Source organism: Phoxinus phoxinus (genome assembly GCF_949152265.1).
Source record: "Phoxinus phoxinus genome assembly, chromosome: 15".
NCBI classification, from domain to species: Eukaryota; Metazoa; Chordata; class Actinopteri; order Cypriniformes; family Leuciscidae; genus Phoxinus; species Phoxinus phoxinus.
The window spans coordinates 11974091-11998707 of NC_136890.1; the positions used below are offsets into that span (position 1 = coordinate 11974091).

The 24617-nt window shown below is 37.7% G+C and overlaps 1 protein-coding gene across 4 annotated transcripts in view; it reads left to right on the forward strand.

Annotated features, from left to right (window-relative positions):
• The window catches only part of slc12a5b (solute carrier family 12 member 5b), a 78149-nt gene extending 60461 nt beyond the window's left edge, over nt 1-17688 (forward strand). The window contains exons 12-26 of one of the 4 annotated variants that reach the window (XM_079637545.1): nt 38-212; nt 299-417; nt 4081-4179; nt 4498-4617; nt 5908-6012; nt 6097-6265; nt 6366-6561; nt 10111-10280; nt 12644-12775; nt 12859-12966; nt 14012-14137; nt 14504-14718; nt 16353-16367; nt 16520-16653; nt 16780-17688. In XM_079637545.1, coding sequence (XP_079493671.1) covers nt 38-212; nt 299-417; nt 4081-4179; nt 4498-4617; nt 5908-6012; nt 6097-6265; nt 6366-6561; nt 10111-10280; nt 12644-12775; nt 12859-12966; nt 14012-14137; nt 14504-14718; nt 16353-16367; nt 16520-16653; nt 16780-16871 — 1975 coding nt within the window. In that variant the 3' untranslated portion in view covers nt 16872-17688. Of the gene's footprint in view, nt 1-37; nt 213-298; nt 418-4080; nt 4180-4497; nt 4618-5907; nt 6013-6096; nt 6266-6365; nt 6562-10110; nt 10281-12643; nt 12776-12858; nt 12967-14011; nt 14138-14503; nt 14738-16352; nt 16368-16519; nt 16654-16779 lie in introns of all 4 variants that reach the window. The other 3 variants (XM_079637546.1, XR_013800450.1, XR_013800451.1) reach the window with 3 other exon arrangements.
• Nucleotides 17689-24617: the final 6929 nt, after the last annotated feature.

Here is a 24617-nt window from a genome sequence, read left to right on the forward strand (position 1 = left end):
CTATTAGTTAACAATATCAACACTGTTCTAAACGCAGATTTGGGGAAGGTGTGAACGGTAACTTGGTTATTGGCACCCTGGCATGGCCTTCGCCCTGGGTCATTGTGTTTGGCTCCTTCTTCTCCACCTGTGGGGCGGGGCTTCAGAGTTTGACAGGAGCGCCCCGCCTCCTTCAAGCTATCTCCCGCGATGGCATCATTCCTTTCCTCAGGGTACATGTATATGTTTGCCCTCTGATTATCTCTCTGTTGATGCTTCCATACTCGATCATACTAAGCGGTCTTTCTTACTTTTACAGGTGTTTGGCCATGGCAAAGCTAACGGTGAACCTACATGGGCTCTCCTCCTGACGGGCTGCATCTGTGAGATTGGCATAATCATCGCCTCCCTGGATTCGGTTGCACCCATTCTGTCAATGTAAGTAAGCAACTACCCAAACGCACACAGTGCTCCTCATTCTTTATGATTCCCAGAGAAACAACAGCAATAAACAGTTTACACTCACTTATTGCTGTAATAAAACTTCTTCACTATGCTGAATAGCCTATTTTCCAAAAGCCTGTTCTTCAATAAAGTGCCGCAGGGATGACATCAACACCCGGAAGTGGTTCCCTCGAGATTTTCCTATGGGTTTTTATAATAGGGTTTTTAAGTATATGGTCTGTGGTGAACATGACGTGATGTTGTGTACAGTTTACGTTGTTGGACAAAATGTTCAAGTATCGTCAAGTCCTCTTCAGTCGGTCAGTGAACGCAACGTCAAGACCGACGAATAGGAATCTCGCTAGAGAGGCTAATCTACTTCGAGTGAAACTAAACGAGCCAATGCACATTGGCGTGCAATCATTTGCAACAGCTGCTCTGCCACGCAGCGTGGGTATATAACGAGCAGCAGGTGCGATTGCGACGGGCCCCAAACTGCATTGGCACATCAACTGCCTCGAGCTGCTAGCAGTACGTCTCGCTCTGAGCCGCTTAAAAAGACCGCTACAGGGCAGGGATGTGCTGGTCCGTTCGGACAACACTGCGACCACTGCGTACATCAACCGACAAGGTGGTATACACTCCCGTTGCAACTCGCCCGCCATCTCTTCCTCTGGAGTCAGAAGCATCTGAGGTCGCTTCGGGCCATGTATGTCCCCGGTGTGCTCAACCGTGTGGCCGACGAGCTGTCACAAGCTGTACTTTCGGGAGTATGGCGACTCCACCCCCAGGCGGTTCAGCTGATCAGGAGAGAGTTCGGGGAGGCTCAGGTGGACCTGTTTGCCTCCTCAGAGACCTCCCACTGCCAGCTGTTTTACTCTCTGTCCGAGGGAACTCTCGGCACGGACGCACTGGCACACAGCTGTCCCCGGGGCTCTTGCAAATATGTGTGAGCCTACTTGCACAGACCTGTGCAAAGTCAGGGAGGATGAGGAGCAGGTCCTTCTGGTGGCTCCCTATTGGCTCAACTGGACCTGGTTCCCAGAACTCATGCTCCTCGCTACAGTCCCTCCCTGGCCCATTCCTCTGAGGAAGGACCTTATGACTCAGAGACAGGGCACCCTATGGCACCCACGTCCGGACCTCTGGAAACTTCATGTGTGGTCCCTGGACGAGACGCGGAGGTTTCTAGGTGGCTTACCCCCAGAGGTACTTAACATCATCACTTCAGCGTGGGCACACTCTAGAGTCTAGAGACCTTTTCGTCGAGTGGTGTTCTTCTCTCCGAGAGGACCCCCGAAAATGTTCGATAGGGTCCGTATTTTCCTTCTTGCAGCAAGGGTTGGAGCAAAGGCTGTCTCTCTCCACCCTCAAAGTACATGCTGTCGCTATTTCAGCATATCATGGCCACATAGATGGCAATACAGTAGGAAAGCACGACCTGGTCGTCAGGTTCCTTAGGGGGCGAGACGATTAAATCCTACTCGACCCCTCTCTATACCCTCTTGGGACCTTTCCCTGGTTCTTCAAGCACTCCAGGATGCTTCCTTTGAGCCTTTGCAATCAGCAGACTTAAAGCTTCTCTCCATGAAGAATTTGCTGCTCGGTCGACGAATCGTGCCTAGAGTACGGGCCGGGTGACAGCCATGTTGTACTGAGACCCCGGCCTAGCTATGTGCACAAGGTTCCTACCACTCCCTTCAGGGACCAGGTGGTGAACCTGCAAGCGCTGCCCCTGGAGGAGGCAGACCCAGCCCTGGCTTTGCTCTGTCCCGTCCGCGCTCTGCGTCTGTACGTGGACAGAACTCAAAGTCTCAGGACCTCAACCTGTTCTTTGTCTGTTACGGAGGCCAACAGAAGGGAAAGGCTGTCTCCAAGCAGAGGATGGCCCACTGGATAGTGGATGCTAGTCCTTGGCTTACCAAGCACAAGACGTGCCCTGCCCACTCAGGTTGCTAGCTCACTCCACGAGAGGCGTTGCATCCTCCTGGTCGCTGGCACGTGGCTCCTCGCTAACAGATATCTATACAGCTGAAGGCTAGACGACACCTAACACGTTTGCTAGATGTTCCCTAAACGGGTAGAAGCACTGAGAGGCACTGAGAGGCACACAGCACTTTGTCGGCTTGCTGCACCCTAATTACTCCAGTGTGAAAAACTTGTTGAGTCCTCCAACACCCTCGCCACGGACGTGGCGGAGCTTCCGGCGCCAGGCCTTTATTCGTTGAATCCTTGAGAACCGGGTCTAGGCTGGGTCCCATATCCTGCGGGGATTCCATATGTGTATTCTTCCACGGCTGCTCCTAAACGGAAGCCCATGTCTTTCCCTTGGGCTAAGTCACCCAGTATTTCATATGCAATACAACCTTCGGGTTAGTTCAGATGTATATCTCCACATAACTCCTGAAGAATGTTGGTTCCACAGCGTTCTCCTTCCTAACTGAAAGGGCACGCTTCCCATATGTAACCGAGACATTTTCTTTTTACCACAGACCTTATTTTATTATATTATATATTATTAAAAAATATTAGTTTATTTAATTATATTATTTTATATAAGTATTTTAATATATATTAATTTAATATAATAAATACATATTTATATAATATGTTTAATAATGTTATTTTTAAATATTATATTTAATTGGAAAACAATTCATCATTATTATTTTTAAGTCTCTTGGAAAAAAAACTTTCTTATGTAACAACAGATTTACTTATCAATACAGGATCTTTAACAGGCCTTTTTTAAAATCATATAAACTCTACAATCTCTACTCGATATAATTGATGTAAAAAGGTGGAATCTTACTCTCATTGTGTGTGACAATGTCCCTTAATTTATAGATGGGGGGCAGGGGGGTAACAAAATATGTAAGAATTTTATTGAGGAGATAAAAATGGTGCAAGATTTGTTTATTGAATATCTCAGATGGAATGCCACTAACAAACACATGCCAAAAACTATTACATAATCTTCTTTTAGTTGCAAGAAGATGTGTTTTACTCCAGTGGATCAAGACCAAGCCTCCTACTGTGAGACACTGGCACAGGGAAATTGTTAAAACTATATCCATGGAATGACTGGGCTCTCTTATAATGAGCACTGAGAGCTCTCACTAACAGTCACAACTAACAGTTTCCTTAAAGGTGCAGTAAGCGATTTCTGAGAAACATTGTTGATATTTGAAATCAATACGAATAAACACACACCCCTCCCTTCATTGCTCCACCCCTAAAATGCACAATGTCTCTTTATCATAGCTGAAGGGAGGCACTAATGCTTCACAAAAAATAAAGCAAAGATGATGAACGAATGACAAGGAACACACAGCACACAAGCAATACAAGCAAGAGTTGGTTGTTAGCCGCCAGAGCACACCAGCTGCAGACAAACAATGATACTCAAAACTGTCCTGTTACTAAAGCTAACATTACCACAACAGTCTTAGTTCTGTGAAACAGAAAAACCAATGATACTCGCGTATGGTGCAGAAACAACGCAGCGTATGTTCATGTTCAGTTTAACAAAATTACTTGCCATTGATCAACAGAAATATATTTTAAGTATGTAAGTAAATTAATAGTGGTTCATAGCTGCAAAACAAAGCATTTCTCAATATTACATATAGAGTTTTGCTCTGTTTCCCCCCACAGGTTCTTTCTCATGTGCTACATGTTCGTAAACCTGGCCTGTGCGCTGCAGACTCTCCTCAGGACCCCGAACTGGAGGCCACGCTTTAAATTCTACCACTGGTACATAATTACACATGTACAAACACACACACTCATGCTCCCTTACGTTTGCGTCAGTGACGGAAAGTATGTTTGTATACAAAATCATTGGTTTGAGTGGATGAATGTTAAATGTCTAGTCTTTCGTAATCTTTAATGTTAAATGTTAAAGTGAAGGCAGACATCACACCACATAATTAAGTCCTTCCACCTCTAAGAATACAGTCACCTGTGGCTACTCGTAATTAGTGTAAACACAGCTGACACCAAAATGTATGTAACTTTGAGCAATTGCAAACTGGACAAATGAGCATGAGCTAGACTATGATCTTTCTCCAGGGCTTTGTCACTCTTGGGCATGAGCTTGTGTCTTACCCTGATGTTCCTCTGCTCCTGGTACTACGCCATCGTTGCCATGGTGATCGCCGGCTGCATCTATAAGTACATCGAATTCTGCGGGTAAGCGAACCTAAATGAGCCTCAGGGGGAAGAGACTCGACAAAAAAGGAAAAAACCTAATGATTTTCACACAACCTAAATCAATCTCTCTCTTGGCAGAAAATGCATTATTGTCTGTATAGTTTTTTTGTTTTTTTTGCTAGAGGATTTATTTAAAGGCCTGGCGAATGTGGCTGGGTAATTATTCACAGTAAATGTATATACTGTAGTTTTAGATGATTATTAGTGGACGACACGGATGAATGATTTTTACCTAATCCAGGTGTTTTTAACCTTTGGCCTTCCAAATAGGATCAGTTCTACCATGTAATGGTAGAACTTTATTTCCATGTACTGTTCCATTTAGTACAATTTGAGATAGATATTAAGCATGGTATTATAAGGATAACATGTTTCCAGAATTCAGTTATTTGATTTTATATTGTCTGTTATAATGTACTAAAGCCAAAGTAAATGATTCAAATATGATCTAGTATTTACACTAATGTTTAAAAGTTTGGGGTTGGTAAGATTTATTATTGTTTTTATAAACTTGTGCTTATGTTAAATACAGTAAAACAGTGATGTTGTGAAATATTTTTGCAATTATTACTGTTTTCTGTTTTAATATATTTAAGTTTAAATTTTTCGGCATCGTTACTCCAGTCTTCGGTGTCACATGATCCTTCAGAAATTATTTTAATATTCTGATTTGATGCTCAAGAAACATTTCTTATTATTATCAATGTTGAAAGCAGCTTATACATTTGTGAATTTTTTTTAGGATGATTTAATAAATAGAAAGTGTAAAAAAGCATTTATTTGAAATTTGTAACATTATAAATGGCTTTACTGTCACTTTAGATAAATGTAATGTGACCTTGCTGAATAAAATTGATTTCTTTAAAAAATATATATATATTGACCCCTAAACTAACAATACTGTAATTTGATTAGGTTGACAGCAGTATTTATTAATAATATTAAATGTATCCACCTTCATTTATTTCTTTTTAAGAACTGATGTCAATATAATAAAAAAATAGTGAAGTAATCTCAGAAAAAAAAAAAATCAACATAACATATGTAATATCTCATTTTACAAAGTTATAAATTAAGTCCCTAGTTTGAAGCCCCTGATCCACACACATTTGTTTTATCAAATGGCGTGCTTGTATTTCAATTCAAATATTTGGAATTGATCAATAGAACACAATAAAATGTTCAAGTTCCAACACTAAATCCCACCTTGTTTTTGGCTAAATTGTGAAGCGCTAAATTGACTATTGACTGTGTGTTCCGTCCTTGTAGGGCAGAGAAAGAGTGGGGTGATGGGATACGTGGCATATCTCTGAGTGCCGCCCGCTATGCTCTGATGAGGCTGGAGCAAGGTCCTCCTCACACTAAAAACTGGAGGTTAGTGGCAGTATCACATGTCAAACTGCATTCTTCCAAAATATAAAATGTTCATCAAAATTCAAAATGTTATCAATATTCCAGGCCCCAGATTCTTGTTCTTATGGGTTTGGATGGAGAGCAGAGCGTGGAGCAACCTCGACTGTTGTCGTTGACCAATCAGCTGAAAGCAGGCAAAGGCTTGACCATCGTAGGAGCGTGTGTGGAGGGCACCTACTTAAACAACCAACCACAGGCACAGAAAGCAGACCAAGTACGCAATCACACACACACACACACCGCTCCTGAAGCCACACACGAGGCAATGAGCCATTCGTACTTGGTACTAATATAATAACCTCTATCTGTCTCAGTCCCTGAGGAAGCTGATGGAGATTGAGAAGGTGAAGGGATTCAGTCAGGTAGTGATCTCCTCTAACCTGCGGGACGCCACCTCACATCTGATCCAAGCTGGAGGTCTAGGCGGCCTCCGCCACAATGCGGTTCTGGTCAGCTTCCCCAAGAACTGGAAACAAGCTGAGGAGCACCACCGTTGCAGAAACTTCATTGGTAAGACAAAAGTCTGGTGGGTTAGTGTGTTGTTGCAAATTAGCTCAAAAGGGAAATATGAATAAGTAAGGAATAATTTACGACAGGCCGTTTAATTATTAGAAAAATAATGCACACCTGAGGTGGTAATGCGGTCACGATGCAAAGCGTTACACCTCGGGTGTGCATTATTTTTCTAATAATTCAACGGCCCGGAGTCAATTATTCCGCTTATACTACAGTTATCACACCTCGAAACATTGTTCAGATGATGTATTTCAAGACGTTTGTCAAGTTTTTCCATCGCTAATTCCAAAACGTAATTTTAGAGTTAGTAACAGAGGTTCGAGCCACTGATAGCAGACTAATGCTGGGGACACACTAAACGACTAGCTGACACATTCTAAGACTGACTGTTTCCATCGACCGCGGCAGATTTTAAACACCGACTGTGAACGCAGACTGAACGCACTGAACACGCGCTTGGGCATGATCAGTCATAAGTATCAAATTACATTCATAACCGGCCTTACAGTAAGTGTGTCCCCGGCTTTGTGCAGTTATTAATGCAGTTATTAGAGAGAGAGAGAGAGAGAGAGAGGCATGATGTGTGTCAATATTATTATTTATTTATTAATTCAATTCGTTCTAATTAATTCGTTCATTCTTTTTTTCTATTATTGACAGTAGACTAGCCTAATAAATGAAACACAAAGCCCTTTTAACAAGTAGGCCTATCAATAATTATGTATTTGTTATATTTTCTGCAATAATTAAGAAAACCCATGCAGCAGCACTATTCATTTATTTATAGCCATATTGTTTCATTTTCTATTGATTATAGATAGGACTATATTAAAATTAAACTGCATGTTTCCATTGATTGTGAGGTTAGACATCGAAAATTGCAGATCAAGCGCATGGGGCTGCATGTTTTTTCTTGTTATGAATTGTATCCTATTTTCTGTTATTACGGTTAACTACGCGAAGTGATATGGAACTGTAATGGGGTCAAGCCTGGAACTACTTTAGCCGTGCGTTTCCCTGAAAATAATTGCACACCTTAGAATGTTCGTCAACCAATAAGATTCAAGCATTCAACAGCCCTATAGCATAACTTGTTATAATTGGTCAGTTAATAAAATGAACTTGATATAGCTGAATTAATATCCCAATCAATAATCTGATCATCCAGCGAACACTCTGTATTGATCGTCTATTAACTCTCAGAAAGGAGATTTTTCGTGACCACGAAAAAATACAAATCTTAGCATGTAGCTGTGATCGCATCGTTAAAGTGCCGTTGATTTACAAGCAGTGACCAGAATATAACTCAAATGAATGTGCACACATTTTTTTTATTGAACTAAATCACAAACACATAACTGATCTAAACAAACACATACACAAAAAATGGCCCCTCCGGCTGCTCACTGGGAGAAAGGTCTTTCTGTCAAACTGGATGTCTCCAGTCCTTTCCACACGAACCGTAACCCGAAGCAAACAGAAGAGAGAGCAGCCTCACTGGGACGGTGAACTTTAACTTCTGAGGAGGTCACTCAGTGAGCCAACGGTAACTTAGACTTTCAAAGGGAAATTTTACCCTTTGTCTTTGGGCATGGTGTTTTGCATATGTAACTAGATTTTGTGTTGAAGGAGAAACTATCAAAGATATGTTTCATAGGTATCAACATATGCTGTAACATAAATGATCATTCAGGTAAAACTGGATACATGCTTGTACATGTCTCAAGTGATTATATATAGAGTGTGTAGGATTAGGATGCACTGTATAGGAAAAGGGTATATCTGTCTGTTTCAGACTGAATGTATAGTGAGACTTTACATTCCTTTCAGTCATAAATCAGTCTTAATCTGGGAAAATATCTCTCATATCTGGTTGATGACCTTTTTACTGTTTTCATGACTTTTGTGTCAGCGTAGATTTACTGATTAACACAGGATGATTGTGAACTGCCTATTATGAGCAATGATAAAGAATGATAAAGGATACATAGATATCTTCATAGATGAATATTAACTGCATGCATGTTTATGACTAAGGCTGCATGATTAACTGAAATAAAATTTAATTTGCGATATGGCTTTTTGTGTTTTATCAAATCACAAAGTCTGTGATTGAATTAAATAAATATGTGCACTGCATGTTTCAGAGTGAAGCGCGTTAGTGTAAAAAGTGGTAATTTGCATAGCCTGTTAACTGTCAGACTGTCCTTTTTTATTGCCGTTTTTCCCTATCATGTATTTTAATCTTTAAAAAATAGGTATCTTTTAAAAGCTTAAACAATCGAAATTCATCCTGTGAAGTCCGTTTTGAAATTGGACATTGAGTTACCATAAAAAACAGTTAAAACCTTAATTCAAATTTGGATAACAAGACATATGGCTTTGATCTAGCAAATTAGTTTGTGATAATGATATTTTGGTAATAAATAAAAATGTTTAGTTCAGTACAATTTCTTTAGAGTAAACTTAAAATTCTATACATTTTTTACGCTTAATTTTTTTTTTAAAGTGCTTTCACTTCTGCAATAATCTGTTTTCTTTAAAAAGAGACCAACATTAGGTCTGTATTCCAAAACCAGAGATGGGAAGTAACGAAGTACAAATACTTCGTTACTGTACTCAAGTAGATTTTTCAGATATTTGTACTTTACTTTACTATTTATTTTTGTGCTGACTTTTTACTTTTAACACAAGTATCTGTACTTCTACTTGAGTACCGGAAGTTATTTTGTTGCCATCTCTGTCCAAACCGTTCATGAATTACAAATAGTTAATGGGGTGGTTGATTATGATTTCCCTTTTCTAACTTTAGTTAGTGTGTAATGTTGCTGTTTGAGCATAAACAACATCTGCAAAGTTACAACGCTCAAAGTTCAAAGCAAAGGGAGATACTTGCTTTTACAGAAATGTTTTTTTTAAGGACTACAACAAACGGCTGGTAGGGACTACAGAAGCTTCTTTCCGGGTTAGTGACATCACCAACCCTAAAATTTACATAAACCCCGCCCCCTGTACACGATTTATAGATTATCATGACAGAATATGCTAATCAATGACTTGAAGATAAATACACACAAGCTAAATAAATTCACCAACTAACCATTCAGAAATGTCCTGTTGCATTCTACATGTTTTCACTTCTTCTTGAGTCTCTCCATCATTGTCTGACTCCGGTTTGAATATAATAGGCTAACATTTTTGAAATTCTAAGTGCATGTCTGTGTGAGGTAAAACAACACAAGCCCCCTGTGCCGGGAGCATCAGCTCATTTGCATTTAAAGGGACACACACAAAAACGGTGCGTTTTTGCTCACCCTCAAAAAGTGACCATTTTAACATGCTATATAAAAATATATGTAGGGTATTTTGAGCTAAAACTTCAAATACACACTCTGGGGACATCAAAGACTTATTTTACATCTTGTGAAAAGGGCATTATACCACTCCTTTAAGGTCATATATACACTTTTTTTTGCTATAAAATAATGTATTTAGGTTGATTCAGTGATCATTTGACTATATTGCTCTGTTTTGTCCCCACAGAGGTTGTTAGGGAGACCACCGCAGCTCAGTTGGCCTTGCTGGTGCCCAAGAACATCTCTGCATATCCGTCAAACGGAGAGCGTTTCACCGAGGGCTACATTGACGTGTGGTGGATTGTCCATGATGGAGGCATGCTCATGCTCCTTCCCTTTCTTCTGCGCCAGCACAAGGTACACAAACACACACATACATATCATGTTGGCAGAGTGTTCAGAACAATGATTGGAACAAATGTTTTATTATTGTTTGTAGATAATAGTAGCTTGATTGTGGACAAGAACCGTACAGCTCTGGTCTAAACTCTGCTCACCTAAACAGCATTTTAGGCATCAGAGGCGTGCAACCAACTCCAAGGCTTTTCAAAATTGAAGGCAGCAATTACAGTATGCTGCATTTAAAGGGGACCTATTATGCAAAATTCACTTTTACATGGTGTTTGAACACTGATACGTGTCCACAGTGTGTGTAAACAACCAGCCTGTAATGGTAAAAAATCCACCCACTCCACATAATCCTCATGAATAGGTACAAGCCCCGTCCATGACTGGTGACGATCTGTCTTATAGACCTTATTCAAAGCAGTGCCATCTTAGATTTTTAACAGGAATGAAAGGTAACCAACATCCTACTAAAGTTCCCACGTGAGCACCTGTACAACAATTTACAGATGATCATGATGAAACATGCTAATCGATGAGTTGAATAAAGTTAACTCCACAACAACTACATAAATTCATCGTTCTAAACTTCTTCCTGAGTCTCTCCATTTGTGTCCGACTCCGGTTCGAACATATTCTGTAATGGTGCGTTCACACCGGACGCGAATAGCGCGTCAGGCGCGAGTCATTTCAATGTTAAGTCAATGCAAAGACGCGTTACGCGCGTAAAACGCGTGTAACGCGTCTTTGCATTGACTTAACATTGAAATCACTCGCGCCTGACGCGCTATTCGCGTCCGGTGTGTGGGTGCAGTAAGGCTGAACACCGCTAAACATTTTGGATTCTCCAATTTTGCTGTTGCCAGAGTATTCGAAGCACGAGCTGTAAAGGCTCCGCCCTCTTCTGGAAAGGGGGCGGGACCAGCAGAACATTTGCATTTAAAGGTACACATGAGACCGCATGTTTTTACTCACAGCCAAATAGGGGCAAATTGGACATGCTATAATGAATGATCTGTGGGGTATTTTGAGCTGAAACTTCACAGACATATTTTGGGGACACCAGAGACTTGTATTACAAATTGTAAAGAGGTTCCCTTTAAGATCTGTTGGATAGAATCTAAAGCAGCATTACATGCATCCTTCAAACTGACAGCAATCCCACAATGCCATGCAACAAGCACAATTACACTTTTTAATGGCAGTAGATATTTACATGAGTGTAAATTGTATGTGCTACAAAAATATCAGTCAAAATGTATACACTACCATTCAAAAGTTTGGGATCGGTAAGATTTTTAAACGTCTCTTCTGCGCACCAAGGCTGTATTTATTTGATCAAAAATACAGTAAAAACAAGATTTTGTGAAATATTATGACATTTTTTAACATACAATAACATAATATTATACATATGTAACAAAAAATATCAATTTAAATTGTCCATATTTTTAATTTTTTTTAATGTAATTTATTTCTGTGATGGCAAAGCTGGATTTTCAGCATCAATAAACACGTCTTCAGTGTCACATGATCCTTCATCTTTCGTTGGTGCTCAAGAAACATTTATTATCAATGTTGAAAGCAGTTGTGCTGGATTTTTTTCATAATTTTTTACTTTTTATATTGTTATAAATGTATTTACTGTCACTTTTGATCAATTTGATGTATCCTTGCTGAATTAAAGTATAACTTTCTTTAAAAATGTCACTGACCGCAAACTTTTGAAAGGTAGTGTAAATAGAAATAATATGCTTGTACTAAAGGATAAATTGTATGAGCAATGGTGGGCAGAGTTATTAAAATTAGTTAACAACATATTTATTTTATTTAAAATGGAGATGGTATTGACATTTTTAAATTTAAAAATGTTTAAACATGTTACACTATATTTTATTCAATACTGAAAGTATTAAAAACAGTTCTATCTTAATAGACAAAATATTTCACCCAAAATGTGTTGTGCTTGTTAAAGTTTCTAACTATTACCTTAATATGTCAATGTCAAACACTATAGAAATCACTGTGTGAATTGTGTCAAGTCTCTCATCATGTGCTGTATTTATGTGGAGTGGCTGAACATTAATGGAGTTATGTAAAGTGTTGCAGTTTCGGTTTAATTTCAGCACTTTAAATCAATTGCTGCCTATGAGGCCGCTCACTAGGGATTGAAACTGAGAACACGTTCAGTTCATGTCTTTGAATGAGAAATACTGACTCGATTACGGTACTATACTGTGCTGCGTTTCTCAAAAGCGTTGTTAGCCTAAGTAAATCGTAAAACCTTTAGCACCAATGGTCTCTATGAGCAACTTAGCTCAAAATGCTTTTGAAAAACACAGCAATATTTGAAAATAAGTGTGGTTCAACTGTAGGTGTGGAGGAAGTGCAAGATGCGTATCTTCACTGTGGCTCAGATGGACGACAACAGTATTCAGATGAAGAAAGACCTGATGACATTCCTCTATCACCTGCGCTTTGATGCTGAGGTTGAGGTGGTTGAAATGGTGAGGAACAAACACGCTTCCTTCACACACATGAGTTGATACTGGAAACCATCATTCTAACCTGTCCGTTCATTTAATTCAAGCATGACAGCGACATTTCAGCCTACACTTACGAAAAGACCCTGGTGATGGAGCAGCGATCGCAAATCCTCAAGGAGATGCATCTTACCAAGAACGAGCGTGAGAGAGAGGTATCCAAGTCAAAGAACAGAGTCTTCCCTTGTGAAAAAGAAGTACACTTTAGCATACTTTCAAGTAGCTGACCTTCAGAGTACTAAACATATATATTGTGTTCGTGTAAGCCAAATCTGTGCGAATTTGGCGCAAATACTCAACTCGTGAGTCATCATGATATATTAAATACAGCGTATTGTGCAAAATATGCGCATATCTGGCTTATTTGAACACACTCGTCACTGCGCAACAAATAATGGCACGCTTGTTTATTTGCATTGAAGGAATAGCAAAGATTAAAAAGCATTTGGTTTACAGAATCAAAAAAGACATTGTTATTTTCCAATATATATATATTAATTAAATATACGTTTAAGATTTGAAGTGCAGTAGTCCACATTCAATACAATTACAGTAAACACTTTTTTAGGGTCTATAGTTAAATTTGTTGCTTATTTACACATCAAAATAAGTGTACTTTAAAGCATGACAAAATATTATTAAAACATAATGATTTAAAATGTACTTTAAAGTAAAAACGTTTAATCTGACATTATTACATTTGACATTTAATTACATTATTGCATTGCACTTTTTAAAAGTGTAACTGTTAAAATATAGGGTTACACTTTTTTTAAGGTGTCTGTGATACAGTGTAACCTAAATGCTAATTATTAACTATGTGTACCCTATACCTCTATTACCTAGATTAGGATTAGATTTTGGTTTAGGGTTAGTTGCATGTAACTAAGCAGAAATGATAGTTATTACTAACTACATGTAATGTATAATAAGGACACTGTAGTAGTAAAATAGTACTAAAAGTAAAATAAAGTGTTACCAAACATAGTCCTAAAAATGTACTCTCTTTAAATACACTTAAGTTCCCTTTATTTCATTAATATAATATCCTGCAAGTAAAAATACACTTAAGAATTCAAGTACACTACAAGTGCACATTCAATACAGTTAAGCACACTTAATTTTCACAAGGTTTATTCTAACAGACATCAACATTTAGCCGTCTGAATCAGTCTGACCGCGCTGATGTTGTCTCTTCAGATTCAGAGCATCACAGATGTGTCCCGTGGCTCTATACGGCGAAAGAACCCTTCAAACCTGCACCCCCAGAGGAGCATCGCTGAGGAGTCCGTGACAGGAGGTGGCGAAGAGAAACCCGAGGAGGAGGTAGCTGCTGTCTCTCAGTTTTGTCTCTGTGCATTTATCCATCAAGTGTGTGTGACTTTGTGCTTGTTTTCCAGTTGAGCTAATCACGCCTTTCCTTCGGGCCGATTAGATGATAACACGGACCTATCAGCCATGAAGATAGCATCTCTTCATCACTTTCTATTTTTGCCAATCTCTCTCTTCTCTCAGTCATTATCTACTAGAAAATCGTTCTCTTCTGTTAACACCCTGGCAGTGCATCTCTCGCCCTCTCTCTTTTTTCTTTATCCTTCTGAAAACAAGGTTACCGGAAAATGCGTAAATTCTCACTTTTTAATTTTTGTTTCATCCCTCTTTACCCTCTCACACTTTTTACCTTTCTCTTAGTCTGTCCGTCTTTCCCGTCCTCGACAGGTTCAACTCATTCAGGGCAAAAATGCCACCCCCACCCCCACTAGCCCCACCTCCCCCACCGCTCCCACACCAGCGGCCATGAGCCCCGGAGAGGAGGTGCAGATGACCTGGACGGACGAAACGGAGAAGACCAATAACCCAGCAGTGGCCAACCCTGAAAGCATAAAGGATATGTTCAACATGAAACCGTGAGTCAAGAGAATGACGGTCTCTACTAAGTTTATATTGTGTCAGCTATAATAAATTAATCAAAAATGAGTTTTGAGTTAAAAAAAGGAAATATTCACTCAATCATTGTATAATTCTATTAGTTGAGAGTGACATGTTAGTCAAATCTTTGCATAGAGATTTAGGATTTGAGGTTTTCTCTGATTTTAGTAGCAATAATAATAATAAAAACTATAGACCCATGCTAATTAAGATATTTGTCTTATGGAACATGTGTCTATGGAGCACCAGATCATTGTTTTGACACTTTAATTTGACAACTCAATTTACACCTCCACAAAGAGTTATAAAGGCTGTTTTCAAGGTCACTAACATTTAATAATTGCGTTCATTGATCCTGTTAGTTGGATGCATAACAAGACTACAATAGAAGGCATAATGAAAGAAAAATATTAATAATTAATAATTTTAAATAATTTAATTAATAGTTATATTTATAATTTAAAATAAACAAATGCATTTTTAATAATTAAAATGTATTTAATTAAAACGTGTGTGTGTGTATATATTTTTTTTCTCACATTAAATATCTATAAATAAATGTTTTATTACGTAATATTAAGTTTTTTACTTGCATATGCAGTAAACAGCAATGGAAGCTTGTTTCCTCCACAGAATAAAAAATAAATAAGGTAATTGTGACTTTTAATCTCACAATTCTGACTTTTTTTCTTGCAATTGTGAGTTTGCATCTCGCAATTCTGGGGGGGGGGAAAGTCATAATTGCGAGATTATATCTCGCAATGCTGACTTTATAACCCGCAATTGCGACTGTATATCACACAATTCTGACTTTATTTCTCGCGAGTTCGTATTTTGCAATTGAGAAAAATAGTCAGAGTTGCGCGATGTAAACTCGCAGTTGTGAGATAAAAAGTCGCAATTATCTTTTAAAATGTTTTCTTTATTAGTGGAAACAACCCAGCAAGCAATTTTGCGTTTAAAAGACGTTGCATAGAACATGTCAAAGAAATGAAACCACACACCTTGTAATCACGGTTGACTTTGCTTACATGATGAAACACAAGTTATTTTGGCAAAAACCATATTCAAGGTTATTTTGGCTAGAAGTTGGTTACTCATAGCTGGACTATATCGGGTCTATAGTTAACTGAGACGCTGAAATGACAGCTATCGCTTGCTGGGAAGCTCCCATAAACAGCAGCAATATGTTAAACTCTACTTTGAAACACAAACACTTCCATCATTATTAGAGAATTTGCATGTGTTTAGATTGCTTCGCTCTTGTCACTTCAGATTACAAAAACAGTGATGGTTAGACTGTTGTTCTTGATGCCTCATGCTAAAAAAATAATCAGTGAGACACAACAAAATGGTTTATACCGAACACACACAAGACCCACCAACATGCTTCCACCTGACTTTTTCAAGTTGACACTCGACATGCCAATGTTTTTTTTATCAATAATTCCCGATAAATATATGGGTGCATCCTTACTTTTGTAGTTACGGTTAAAAACAAGTCATTGAGGTTGTCTAATTACGTTCTCAATGCGGTTTAATTTGTGCTGTGTTCCTGTATTTCTCTGTTCACTGGGTTGTTCACTGTTATTTCCCTTTGCTCATGCCTCAGGGAATGGGAGAACCTGTGAGTACACTTTCAAGATAACACTAATGCTACATTTTGTGTACGCTTCATATCTCTCTGATAAGCAGAAATATGCTCAAAATGTTATCATGTCATCCTCACATGCACAAAAAAAAGTCTTTGCAATGCTCTTCATACGATGTGTTATACAGGAATCAGTCGAATGTCAGGCGCATGCACCACGCGCAGAGGCTCAACGGGGTCATTGTGAAGAAGTCGCAAGAAGCTAAACTAGTCCTGCTAAACATGCCTGGACCACCGAGGAACCGCACCGGAGAAGAGAACTGTATCCTTTTTTCCTCTAAAAAATCATCTGTCTATCTGACTTCAAACTTTTTTGCAGTGAAGTTACTTCCTGCGTGTGTATGACAGAGACTACTCCCGTGTAAATGTCTTAACTCCAGACACACAGATATGGAGTTCCTCGAGGTCTTGACTGAAGGTCTCAACAGAGTCCTGCTCGTGCGTGGAGGTGGACGTGAGGTCATTACCATCTACTCTTGAGGGGCTCAGCTCAACCACCAAATATTCCTCACCTCTCGTCCTTCACTGCATAAACGGAACGTCCCAGTAACCCCTACCTACACCATGAGCAATAACGCCCCAGCACATATCAGATGACTTTGCACTACATAGTCTAAAAAGACACCAGCTTAGTAGATGTCACTTCTTCCACGTTATTAAGTTTTATCCTTCAATCAATCACTCTATCTTCCTCTTATTGGCTTCATTCTCACCTCATAAAGTCAACAGCGTACATCACACACAGATCAGTAAATGATTGAGTTGGTCTTTCTGACTCATTTCCAAAAAGCCCATGTTCTCCAGTGACACCCGACCAAATACTCTGATCCATCTAAACTTTATCTAATATTATATGTCTTAACAAAACACTTTGAAGGGACAGTCATACTAGATTTTAAGCATGCAAACCTTTATTTTGGGTGGCCCTAAAAAAACAGTCCATTTTAAATGTTGAAAGGTTTTCAGTGACCATTACAAACCATCCAGCTTCTTTTAAAGTGTGTCTTTCATCTCAACTTGTGTTAGACTTCCATTCAGAAGTTTGGGGTCGGTATGGTTTCTTAATGTATTTGAAAGAAGTCAAAATGCTCACCAAGGCTTCATTTATTTGATCAAAACCGTGAAATATGCTGATTTGCTGCTTATTATTATCGATGTTGATAACAGCTGTACTGCTTAAGATTTGAAGGATTCTTTGATGAATAGTTCAAAATAACAGCATTCATTTTTGTAAATATGTACAGGCCACTACTTTTGTTCAATTTGATGTGTCCTTGCTGAATAAAAGTATTAATTTAAAAACAAAAAAACAAAGAAATTACCAACCCCAAACTTTTGAATGGTAGTTTATATAGATAATTTCCCAAACTACAATGTTCCTCCACGTTTTAATGGCAATATTACATTTAAAGGGGTCATGACATAGATTTTTTTATATTTTATGTTAATATGTTCCTTGAGGTTCAATTATAATGTTAACAAAGTTATTTTTGCATATATATATATATAATTAATATATATATATATATATATATATTCAACCCTCATTCTGACCCTCTGTCTGAAATGATCGGTTTTTAAGGGGCGGCTCCTTTAAAACTTGTCAGTAAACGACCACTCTGTTCTGATTGGCTAACGTCATTGCATAGGAAACGGTATTAACTCCCACTCGCTATTGCACGTAGGTTAGTGTTTTGAAACATTTATAGACAACGCGTTATGAAGTAATTTTCTTCCGGTTTGTGATAGAGCTGCTATCAGATTCAATACAGCTGATTGCTTCATCTGTCAATGAAAGTTTCTTTGCGAACTCTCCATTACGCCGTGCCTCGTTTACAAAATAAATGCTCAGAACAAACATATAGTCCTACGATACCATTAAAATAAACCATCCACGTGTTTCCGACACTGATCCTTCTGAAGTCTGTGATTATAATGACAGCGGCAGTGATTATAATGGGTTCTATTGGCTTTTGACGGGACGCTCACATCCAGGGCAAATGTCCGCAGTTAAGCGACTGAATGCTAGTGGGCGGTGCCTATGGCACAATGATGTAAAACTATTGGTCGATGTCTTGCTCTGGAGGCAGTCATATGCAAATGTTTGCACGGATCCCAATATCAGAACAAGCTGTTTTTGGAGCTTTTTGGAATTACATAAATAGTTCAATTTGTTTATAATGAGGAGGACATTCTAAGCTATGAAAATTGCAGGATCTTTTAATGGTACAAAGACCTCTTACATGTCAAATTAAAATTTGATTTATCATGTCATGACCCCTTTAAAACCTCTATTGGTCAAACATTGTATAGCCATTTGAATAGGCAGCTCAAAGACTCAAATTATTAGTATGCAGCAAAAGATGAAAATACACATATCGTCATTCTGTCAAGTGAATGAATCTCAAAATCTAGTGTGATTGCCCCTTTAGGCTTTATATTTTGTTCCTTTACCATCACTCCATTGTTTTATTGTTCATCATAGGGTAAATAGAGTGGAATCTTTCTTTGTTGAAAACAAGTCTTCCAGTGTACAACGTAATTGTCTGAGGTGTGTTTTTACACCAAGGACAGAATTGACCAGGGTTTAATGTGAGCCAGTGTTTAATGTAAGCACTACTGGATCAATGACTATCAGCTTTGCCCTTGACCATCTGCATGTCCTCTGACTACATCAGCCTTTTAAGAGTCATATACTGTACGATATGAGAGGGCTGGACCACGCGTGTGTGTGTGTGTGTGTGTATGTGTATGTGTGTGTGTTTGTACTGGAGTAGATTTTATAATATTGGAGGGTTGATGGATATGTTCCTTTCCCAAATATGTTCACTTGATCCATGAAATGGAAAAATATCATCAGCAGACATGAATTATATATTGCTCAGTTACACACGTGTACATACTGTGGAGAGAGTCTAAACAGAATTGAAAACCCATACACAGTTCAAATATTCCATAAAGATATATAATCCTGAATAATCGCATTTAATAGTAGAATTACATATATCTTAAGGGAATGTAAATAGAAAAGGATTAGTATTTATATTTCAAATATTTATTTACAAAGAAAATTATTTATTCATTCAGCAATTTTTGATCGATTGTAATCATGGGAAAACATGGTATATGTACATCTCTTGCCAAATCACAAAATATAAACCGTGCCATATGAGAGGAAAAACATTTGTATCAAAAAAACGAACCAATCTTTGCATTTTCATATAGAAAAGGACAGTGCTGGGTCACGGCATCATAATAACATACAGTATCATGTGTCTGACATTGCCAATTACTTTGTAAACCAGATGCAGTTTTATTCTAATGAAATCATCCTTTTTCACCCAATCAAATTTGTGAACAAAAGCATATTTTAACTGCATAGTATTTTAAACTCATGTCTAATGTTTGTCATGAATGTCTGACATTTTCGTTTATTTTTACATTTGTAAAGACGACACTAATTTGCTACATTTAAGCAGCATCTGTGAGCGACTGATGCGGACTGTTCAATTCACGAGCACGAGCATATTATTTAGTTCATGTGTGGTAGTAATAGAAGATATTAAAAACATTTATCTAAAGAACTATTTTATTTTTTTGTAAAATTGCAATGATGAAAAAAAATATATTCGATTACTGAATAGACTAGTAAACTATCGTCTTGTGTAACTGTGAGACCTAAAAAGGAAAATAACTAAATGTATGTTTTAAACTTTAAAAATCAAAATGTGCTGAGTTTGCTGCTACCTTCATTCAAATGTAAATATATATTGCGCTCCCCCCAAAACATAAGACTGAGGGGGGTAAAAAAAAAAAAACGAAATAAAAAAATGCAATATTTATAGATGTTTTTTGCATTTAAATCGAAAGTGTATTTACATTCAGACACCCAAATTAGTTAAATAATTGAATGACATAAAATAAAAAATGTTTTACAGGGTTACAACTCAAAGACAGGCAAACCGACTCGAAATGTCACCGCCAGTCTGTCCTTATACTATTCAAACATACCTCATCTTTCCTCATATGTTGTCACGTCAAAGTTCACACTTGTAGTAGAAAGGTAGTGTGTAAAGGTTGTGGTCTATAAGTTCATAGAAGTGATCTTTAACTTGTTTGCAAAATTTTAAGCATTTGAATTATAGCTAAGTACATTTTCTTTATCAGTATTCTAGTTATGCTCAACTGATCTTTTTTTTATCCGAAACAGAAATTGCAAAAGTACGTAATAAGTGCTATACCTATCATAATTCTTCCAAGTTTATTGCTTCTGTTCTAAAATGATAATCTTATCTGAAAGGAACTTTTGCATTGCTGTACCGTACGTTAGAATTTACAACACAAAAAGACGAGTTTGGCTTCTTTGGAGTCCTATGCAATTACGGTTTAGTGAGTTCTTTGAGGATCTAAAATGACTTTCTACTGAATTGTTTATAGTGGTATAGGTATTATAGATTGAAATCAGAGCTTCCGTATCTGCCAGGGTGACTTGCAGTTTTATGAGAACTTTCCACATTATTTAAAGTCATGCATACCGAAGAAAAACATACCGGGACAATGTCGTGATTAAGCCATATTGGCTGTCGGATAACAGAGGCTTTTCTCTGCGGATGACAATGATGTCTGAAGTCCCGTTCATCATGGAGCATAGACTATCTGAATTGAATTCACATCGATGCAAAGGGCTTTTCGATATCAGATTTTATCAGATTCGTCTTATCCTTCCCCAAGGCTGAAGACATAAAGAAGTGTCATAAACTTTGTGTCGTATAGCATGTCGTTCCTTATCTTCCCTTGAAAGGGGCGGTAAACTCTAAAGTCACCCCAAATTGGCCAAAGCATAACTAGAAATAAGCACTGTGAAAAAAATCAAAGTTCCTGTTTCTTTCTCACATATCTACATTCAATCTCATTTGTTGGTGTTTTTATTCTTATTTCATGTCCTCGCTGTGGAGCACTCCTGAAGGGAACCTGAAGTAAACACATTTAGGGCCGGTTCTCACAGAATTAGTTTTTGCTGTTAAAAAGTGGAGCAGAAAAAAGACCCAAGTTCTAGAGACGTGTTTTTTTGAAAAAGTTGAACTCGTTTTAACTTGAGCGCCACGTTATTAGAACGGGCAAAAGACACGAGCGCAGCGGTCAAACGCATCCGTCTAGCACGTCTTTACATCGAAAAACGATGGAAAAGTTGAGGTGTGAAATGGAAAAACTCGTTCTGTTTGAATGGCCCCTCAGAGTTTTTTTTTTAAAAAGTCAGTAGAACAAAAATAGTGCAAGGTCTAGAGATGATTATTAGAATGGCGTTTCATGCGCAAGACGCGACAACGCGAGAAGCGAGCGCAATGGTTAAAGACGTTTGTCTAGTACGCGTTTACATTGAAAAATAGCGCTCTGTGTGAATGTGCCCTTAGAATGCTTATAGAAGAATCATGATGTTTTTTATGCAATGTTGACGTGTAACTAACCTGCAGTAATGGTATAGATTGCAACAGTCTGGTTCCAGAAGTAAAAACTCCGTTCATTTTATCCATAGGGAAATTGATTTGTACTGATAAATCTTTATAGATAGCCTTTCTGTGAGCTTCGAGGTTGATAATTGATAGCATGTATTTCTGTTGAAGCCATCAGCCCGCTTTATTTCAACTTAGTTTAAAAATAATCGCGTTTAAATTCGTGGTGAAAAAACTACATTACCCATGATCCTGTGCAGAAAATTTCACCAATCAGAGATTACGTCATGACGAATGATGTAATCGAGTTGTCTCCCTACACTAAAAATATTCACATATTTCAATGTATATGCATATTTTGCAATAAACTTAAAATATATTGTTTATATATACATGTGTATATATTTAAAAAATCTACAATTTTTAAATGCATAGGTTTAAATTTCTCCATCATTTTTAATTTGATGATGCTGTTCGCAATGCGTCATGGGATTGTAGTTCTTTCCCTCACTGAAGCGGTTAAGTGCACATTCTATTTTTTTTGTCCAATTTTCAAATACGTTTTTTGCTTCAAATCAAAGTTTGTACTGTTATGATTTACCTCATAGCTGGTTGGCTTGGTTCTTGGCTTATAACGCTTTAATAAAGACTTTTTTGAAATCCCGGCTATGGGACATATGAATGGAGAAACAAATACTTCCGGAACCAACGGTGCTGAAAAAGTGGGCGGCACTGGGCACTGTTGCAATCTATACTGGTATAACGCAGTTTACTAGTTGAATAACAGGGCTTATAAGATAACCAGCGAACTGAATTTGAAATTGCAGGTGTTTCAGAAGGTGCTAATGATTATTTCCGAGTGAACCGCTGAAGCGGCGTGTATGAAAATGTGTTCAAATGCAATATATGAGAATGCTGACTCATATAGAATGGGCTATTTAGCCAGACTTGAGCAAGTTAATCAATGCGAAGAGATATCCTGTCATGTTGGGATGTACCAGACAGAAGGGGCTTTGCGCAGTTACTTTAGATTGGCAGGAGAAGTTCTTCATCATCCATTCAGTGCTCCTGATACCCGTCTCAGCATGTTGGTGTTTTAACCGAAAATCTCCAACCTCACCTCCAATTTTTTAAGCACTGATTCTGATTTTCTAATGGCACCGTACATCTTCTGATACTTCTGAAACTTTCCCAACAGTGTGTGCAAGAGCATTTCTACACAGCCGACATTTCCACTTTCTCCATAGGAGGGCAATTTGATGCTTTTTCTTTTTTTTTTTTTTGTATGGTAGTCAGTGTAGATCCAAAGACAGTGATCCTGATTAGTGATGTGTTTTCTGTTTTCTGCTTCGGTTCTCACGACGAGTCAAAATGGTGCATGTTTGTGAGCGTGACTGTAACGGAGGGAAAAGGGTGAAGTGTTTCGGTTTCTTTACGTATATGACTCTGTGACATATCACTTTATTGGAAAAAGAGAGGTTAAACCGTGGCAGTTGCTTTTGTAAATATATGACACATTATAGTTATCTTAGCCTAGCCTAGCTGTTTAATTTGTGTGTCCATGCAAGTTTAATATTTTAAAAATAAATAGAACATTGTGTCTCAATTGTGTTATATGAAAATATATTTAAACTATATCTTAAATTATTGTTTTATCTTGTCAAAAGCTTCTATGTTCTATGAATAATGGTTTCTCTGGACCATTTTATAGACTTGTCTGCACAAAATGCAATAAAGTTCAAGTCGTTTATTACAACTATTTATTGTGTTTTCATTTGTGAGCGAAAGAAATCAGTGGGCGTTTCTTCTCATATAAAGTGTGATGTGGATTCTTGAGTGAGAATGTTCTCCACAGAAATGTAATGTTTTTATCAAAACATTTTTTAATCAGAATATTCAGGATAACACAGGGACAGTCCTCAACTTAAACTAAATAAATAATGAAATGTTACTTGATGTCTTTTCCTCAATGTTTAATATTTGCTTTAATTTGTTTCATATTCAAATACAAGAACATGAAAATTACACTGGGTGAAAATCAAAAAATTAGAATATCGTGCAAAAGTTAATTTATTTCAGTAATTCAACTTAAAAGGTTAAAATAATATATTATATAGACTCATCACATGCAAAGTGATATATTCCAAGCCTTTATTTGTTATAATTTTTTGATTTTTTTTTTTTTGTTGATTATGGCTTACAGCTATGAAAACCTTTTCACAATATTCTAATGAATTTGGGGTTTTCATAAGCTCTGTAAGCCATAATCATTTACATTTAGTCATTTAGCAGACGCTTTTATCCAAAGCGACTTACAACTGAGGACTGCAGCAAGCGAGTCATCGTGAAGAGGCAAAAATAACGCAAGAAGTGCTCAAAATACAAAGTTCTGGCATTGCTCAGAGTAGCATAAGCCAAACAAGGGAGGATTAAAGGAAGAGGGTTTTTTTTAAATATATATATATATGTATGTATGTCAAGTGCTCACGGAAGAGATGAGTTTTCAGTTGTCTTTTGAATGTAGTTAGGGAATCTGCATTCCGGACGAGGGTAGGGAGATCATTCCACCAGCATGGAAACAGCATAATCATCAAAAATATAACAAATAAAGGCTTGAAATATCTCACTTTGCATGTGATGAGTCTATATAATATATTAGTTTCACCTTTTAAGTTGAATTACTCAAATAAATGAACTTTTGCACGATATTCAAATTTTTCGAGTTTCACCTGTAACTGGCCCTTTCTATCATCACATTTCTGTCACAGTGTTGCAT